General features: G+C 34.0%; 1 protein-coding gene across 1 annotated transcript in view; it reads left to right on the forward strand.

The window, feature by feature from the left end:
- The window catches only part of LOC18586324 (putative protein NRT1/ PTR FAMILY 2.2), a 4,721-nt gene continuing 2,784 nt past the window's right edge, over positions 5,277–7,213 (forward strand). The window contains exons 1-3 of the mRNA XM_018128789.1: positions 5,277–5,466; positions 5,699–5,916; positions 6,864–7,208. Coding sequence (XP_017984278.1) covers positions 5,337–5,466; positions 5,699–5,916; positions 6,864–7,208 — 693 coding nt within the window. The 5' untranslated portion in view covers positions 5,277–5,336. The remainder of the gene's footprint in view (positions 5,467–5,698; positions 5,917–6,863; positions 7,209–7,213) is intronic.

The raw sequence follows: 7,213 nt of genomic DNA on the forward strand, positions 1-7,213 counted from the left end.
TTTGTTGGCACTTCTTTGTTCTTATTATTATTCTCTTCCAAGCTATCAATGCACAAAATGTGGATGAGGTTTAACAATTCTTCCATTTAGGATCAAAGCCATGGAAAACACCTAATCGTTGGCATTTGAATCAGGTCTAAAATTTTACTGATTTCGCATGCTCTGATCACCATAGTCATTAACCCTAGCATTATAAAACCTTAAAACAAGGAATACTCTCCTAATCAATGGACCATAAAACCTTAATGGCTCCAAATTTTGTTCAACTCCATCTTCAGCTGTCAATGAATTAATCGCTAATGCTTGTTGCATTTTATCATCAAAGGTTCTAACACAAACATCCTGAAAAAGTTCATGAATAACATGGAGATGAATATCATGAAAGAAACGAAGTGAAACCTCATTTTTTGTTAGTTTCATTCGAAGCAAAAGAATGAGTTAGTTGGCATCTCTAAAATGACTGAAAGAGAGCTCGTCATTCTTTATACAATTCAGGCACCAGACAGCCTCAACAGCCAATGCATTGGTAAGGGTATCAAGTCAGGGTTGGATGTTGAATACCAAGTTTTCCAGCGGGGCTGCTGCCGTGTTCGAGCCAAAGATGTAGAGCGATGACATGCATGGACTTGCCTGGATCATGTCCGAGATTCTATACAAGCTTAGCAAAGATGGTTCGGTTGTGGTGTGGAACCAGCTTGATTTCTTGGGAAATCGTTGGATTTCCGAAAGAAGAAGAACAAGTAGAAGCCGACGCTGTGTTTGGAAGGAAATAGAGTACTTTGGATTGTTATCAAAAGTTGGTTTTATGGGTTCTATAGAAGAGATCGCTACGGAAGAAGGTTCGATGATGAGAGGTGAACTTTGAAGAGACGTCATTTTGATACTTGCAGAAAAAGTAAGATTTGAAAGGGCTTCAAAACATTAACGAAGAAACTCTTTCAAATCTTTCATTTCCTGCAGCATCAAAATGGCGTCTTCTTGGAAGTTCATGACTCATTATCGAACCTTCTTCAATGACAATCCCTTCTAGAAATTACCCGAATCCAACTTTTGATATCAACCCAAATTTCTACAATGCCTTCCAAACTCAATGGCGGCATCTACTTCTTTTCTTTGGGGAATCCAACGATTTCTCAAGAAGAAATCAAGCTGTTCCATATCACAATCGAGCCATCTTTGCCAGACTTGTTAAGAAAGGTACTTCCCAGTAATGATACCGCTCTAATTGCAATCAGATATTATCAAAGTGCCGCCATCACGGATTTGGTTCGTAAGATAATAGGATGGTTGCCGAATAACATTAATCATGGAAAATTGGATAATATGTTTTGGATGTTGGCAGTAACTGGAGTAGTGAACTTGGGATATTATTTGGTTTGTGCAAAATTGTTCAAGTACCAAAATCTAGAGAAATCTAATCACCCTCATGGTCACATTCACTAGAAAGGAAAATTTTTTCGCTAGGATAATTGTGCTTTGTTTGAATTTTGTACAATAAATTTCCATATTTGTTGCAAACTTGGATGTAATTTCCAAGTTTACTGTATGAATTGGATTGCATGTATGAATAAAATCCATTAATTCCAATATTTCATAACCACTTTACATTTTTTCCATTCTTGTTTATAGTAAGTCATTAATTTAAATGATCAATTTTACTTTTATTTTGATTCCTTTATTGCCTAACCCTTTCCGATTAACTCATGAGAAGTAAAATAAGAAATTATTAATCTTATCAATGAAAAAAAAACACAAAACAATCATAAGATTTATAACAAAAATAAATCACAGACTACAATAAATTTCAAATTCATATTAATTATTTAATGTTTTACATATATGTTTTTACATGCAAGCGAAATTTTTTTGTGAAAAGTATGAGATATTATTGCATATGGGGTAAACACCACACACCTTCAGAAGAATATTAGAACATAAATATCAATATTAAAATTCAAGGAAAAGTAATGCCTAGTGAAAAGGTCTGTTACTTTGTAGAGAATGTTAAGAAGATCGTGCTATCATCTTTTGGCACTTCATTACTCTTATTATTATTATTCTCTTCCAAGCTATTAATGTACACAGTGTGTAACAATTCCTCCATTTCATCGTTAAGAGACTTTCTTTTAGACCTAAGACCAAAAGGATCAAATCCATGGAAAAAACCTGAATTACCGGCATTCGAATCAAGCCTAAAATTTTGCTGATTTCGCATGCTTGGATCATCAAAGTCATTAAACCCAAGATTATGGTAGTTGTAAAGATGGATTACTCGCCTAATAATCAATGGACCATAAAACCTTAATGCCTTTTCAAATTTTGTTCAACTCCATCTTCAGCAGCCATTGAATTAATACCCAATGCTTGTTGCATGATATCATTAAAGGTTCTAACACAAACACCTTGAACCACGAATAATATGGAGAAGATTATCATGAAAAAAACGAGGAGAAGCCCCATTTCTTTATCGGTTTTCGAATCTAAGGAATTAGATAGTTGGCGTCTTGGAAATGAGAGAAAGGGAACTCATAACCCTTTATATAATTCAAGCACTAGACAGCCTCATCAGCCGATGCATTGATTAGCGTATTAGGCCAGGGTTGGATGTCGAAAACCAAGTTTCCAGCAGCCATGTTCCAGCCAAAGGAGTAAAGCCATGATGTCATGACCTGCATGGACTCGCCTGGATCATGTCCGAGGTTCAGAACAAGCCTGGCGAAGATGGTTTGGTTGTGAACAATTTAATTTCTTTGTGGAAAATCGTTGGATTCCCCAAAGAATAAGAAGAAGCTGCCATTGCGTTTGGAAGGGGATGGGGAAATTTGGGTTGTCATCGAAAGTTGGTTTTAGGGTTCTTTAGAAAGGAATGTCATTGAAAAAGGTTCGATGATGAGTGGTGAACTTTGAAAGTTAATTTAATGATAATAAGTTTTTTAATTCTAAAAGTTTTGACTCTCTTTCCAGATTAGAATTTTAAATTTTCGAATTAAAAAGTTTAAACTAGCACCTATTATAGTGTTCTTTTAGATTGAAATTAAACATCAATCATGTTTCATCTCAATCTCTTAGTGTTGAATTACTTAAGTTATCAAATTTACCCCTTTTTTTTTTTCTTAATTTCATTTGCACGTTTGAAAGGGTGATTGGAATGGCAACGAAGTTTAAGGCAGATAACACTTTTTAAAAAAGAAAATGGCAAAAATTATCTTACTTTGTGTATGGATCATCTATTAATAAACACCCAATGTTATGCAGCTCAAATCTGGAGGACTTTCGGCCATGTTCATCAAATCCTGGTTGATCAAGTCATCCTCCAACATTTTTATCCTATTTCATAGTGGAATATTAGTCCTGATTATATCACCAGGATGTTACCTGTTTGTGAGGGTGAGGCAGAGTAATCTTGATCATCCATTGAGGCAGGGTTCATGGCACATGAAATCGTATCACATGCTAAGTTTCACTGAAAAGGACATCATTGATGCCATCAAATCAGAGAATTTGATAGGTAAAGGATGATCCGGAAATGTCTATAAAGTTGAATTGGAAGATGGCAAAGAACTGGCTGTGAAGCATATTTGGATCTCAGATTATGGCAACCGTAGAAGCTACCAAAGCACTGCGGTTCTGCTAACAGAAAGGAACTTCTGGTCGCTGGAATATGATGCTGAGGTGGCCGCATTGAGTGCCATTAGGCATGTGAATGTGGTGAAGCTGTACTGTAGAGCAAAGAAAATTTGGTCGAGGTGGTGGACTCTAAATCTCAGAGGCTCTAAAGGAAGATGCCATCAAGGTGTTACGGGCTGCAGTTTTCTGCGCAACAAAGTTTCTGCACTTAGACCTAGCATGAGAACGATAGCTCAAATGCTGGAGGAGGCTGAACCTTGTAAACTTTCTGATATCATTGTTCTTAAAAATGGTGAAAATAGACCCAATGGGAGTTGGAAGAACAGTGGCAAGTTAATCTGAGGCTTTGAACTCATCATCCAGTAATGGTTGAAGGTTGATTTTCCATGAAGGCATGGAATTTGAAACCCTGAGTAAGCACTAAGCATTAGGAAGACTTTTTCTTTTTTCTTAGATCATAGAAGAGAGCAAACTTACTTTCAACTGTAGCCACAGGGGAGCGGGAATTCAAATTTAATGTCGATGGTTCCACTAGAGGTAAACCTAGATAGGCAGGATGTGGTGGATTGCTTTTGTGGGCCTTTAGGCATCTAGGATTCGAACGCAGAGATTATAATAATCTTACATACTTTTAGATTTATCCGATCCTTTCCTTTTATAGGAGCTAATTTAATTGTTGAATCTGACTCTATGGTAGCTTTATCTTGGGTGAACAATATTGATCAGAGATCATGGGATAAATGATCCATTTTCAATGAGATTAATGTTCTAAAGCAGATGATTAGTATGGTCACATTAGTGCATACTTTGAGCAGGCCAACGTCTTCACAGATCATTTAACAAAATCTGGAGTGAATAAGGCATTAATGTTTTCAACCTAGTGGTGATATGTGTGCATTGTTTTGCTTGAGTCTTTATCTTACGATGTATAATAGTTCTTATATGTGGTGATACTATGTATGTATATGCTTCTTTTATGTATGAGCATTGGTGAGCTAAAACGAAATCTTATACAACAGTGTATGGCACTCCAAACGACTTTGGAGGCACTGTCCTCTACCCATGGGATTCTACAGGTCTTTCATGTACTATTTTTAAATGATTATTAATAAAATTCTTGCGATTGGTTGAAAAAAAAAAAACCTGTCGCTGCAGCAGATTCTATAATTAGCAATAGCAGATAAAAAGTATAATATGTAGGTGTCTTTTCTTCCTTTGTATTATAGTTGCATCAGTTTTCTAAGTTAGTGAAACATTTCAATTAGGTCAACTTTAGGTAAGATTTTGTATATATTCTTATCCTCCATTAGCCAATAAAAAATTAAATCAACTTGACAATTCAAATTGATGCGGATACATACATTAAATTAATAATTTTAAAGATATTTCTAAATTATGTCTTTTTCATCATATATATATACATATATATATATACACATCAAGCATTAGAAAAATATCATATGCTTGGTCATGATAAACCCATTTCTAAGTTATGTCTTTTCCATCCATCATATATATACCAAGCTCTAGAAAAATATCATATGCTTGGTCATGATAAAGCCCTATGTATGGTCAACATTGGATTATTATGTCATCCATAAATACCTATTAGAGCTAGCTAGTGGAAGTATTAGAGACACTGAGAGATATTCTTGCTTATATGCTCAGCCAAAATTCCATAACTTCTTCGTTTCCTCAAAGAGAGAAATATGGTACCCTCAGAGTTAGAACAAACAGAAGGAAGCAAACTCTCTAGCCAAAGCGCTACTCCTAATGAAGATGGAAAAACGACTATGGATCACAAGGGAGGAGGATGGACAACTTTCCCCTTTATTATAGGTACGGCTTTTGGTTAATCAAACTTTTTTTTTTCAATTTCTCGAATTATTCGATATTTTTTAACTTTTTTGTACAAATGGACTTTATTTAAAACTCATTTCGAGTTAATTTAATTAATAAATAAATAGACAAATTTCTCGTGTTACTAATTCGAATTTTGAATTTTAAAACTCCCTTTCATGCTTAAAAATAGAATCAATTTAATCCATGCGAGTGCTTTAAGCATATGCAGGAAGTATGACAGGGCTTTCCCTAGTAGCCGGTGGATGGGGAGCAAATTTGATAGTATTTCTGATAAATGAATTCCATGTGAAGAGCATCACTGCAACTCAGATCAATAATGTTATACTTGGCTGCAACAGTCTCTTTCCCATTGCCGGAGCCATAGTTGCGGACACCTTCTTCGACTCTTACACAGTCATCATCACATTTGCCTTTGTCTCCTTGTTGGTAATAGCACTTAAATATCCCACTTATTAAAAAACTATCTAATTAATATTTATGATAAATTAATCTTAATTAACATGTTTGAATTTCTTATAATGCTTTTCATGATTGGTGTCAGTAGGTAAGAAATCTTGTAGATGGTGGGATTTTCTTGTTGTTTACGGATAATTGGTATGGTTCAATAGGATAATTTGTCACATAGTGGGATTTTTTATTTGGTAAATGGTGGAATTTGTTTTAGAAAAAAATAATTTATTTCATAATGATAATTATCGAATTAGACATGTTAATTAACTAACTTCAAAATATATAATAATAAATTACAATATTCTACCCGATGTGAGGAATGAATATAATAAAAAGTTTGTGGATTCGATGTAATTTTATATTGAAAATTTCCAATTATATGTTGGTTAATTGATTGATTTATTTATTGGTTTTTTATATAAAAAGTAATTTAATTTATTAATAATTATAATCACTACTTTTACATTATACATGTAAAATTCATTAAAAAAATTTACATAGGTCCCATTGCTATAACATATATATAGATTGACTTTAATCTGTATATCTTATCATGCTTTTTCTAATATTCTGAGGCTATGTACACTTGAATATGTCAGCAGTACTTCAGCTTAGCTATGATGACTTGAAAATTCATAAAGAAATAAAAACTTTTTATTTCTATACATAAATAAACTTTCTATTTAAATATATAAATGATAAAATAAAACATAAACTTTTCTTTTGTCTCTTTATTACTTAAGTAACTTGATATACAGTATTTAAATATAGATTATGACATCATAATCCTTTGCCTCTGAAGTCTTTGTATGTACTAACTCCATTTTTCTTGATTTGCATGTGTTAGAGATGATATCTTATATCAATAAATGGATTTTACTAATAATATTGTGACTTTATATTTTTTTAAACTTAATTTTCAGGGTATGATATTGTTAACCCTAACAACCACAATCAATTCCTTGAAGCCTTCGCTATGTGCAATGGGTGCATCCAAATGTCCTACTCCATCAAAGCTTCAGTTCGCAGTCCTTTACATAGCTTTAGCACTAGCTTCACTTGGTGTCGGGGGCACACGTTTTACAATTGCAACCATGGGAGCTGATCAATTTGACGATGCCAAAGATCAAGGGATATTTTTCAATTGGTACTTTTTGGCATTATACATTGCCAATTGTGTTAGCTTAACAGCTCTCATCTACATTCAAGACAATGTGAGTTGGGGTTTAGCATTTGGGATTTGCACCGTCCTGAATGCTATTGCTTTGGTACT

The sequence above is a fragment of the Theobroma cacao genome, chromosome 10 (genome assembly GCF_000208745.1).
Source record: "Theobroma cacao cultivar B97-61/B2 chromosome 10, Criollo_cocoa_genome_V2, whole genome shotgun sequence".
NCBI lineage: Eukaryota > Viridiplantae > Streptophyta > Magnoliopsida > Malvales > Malvaceae > Theobroma > Theobroma cacao.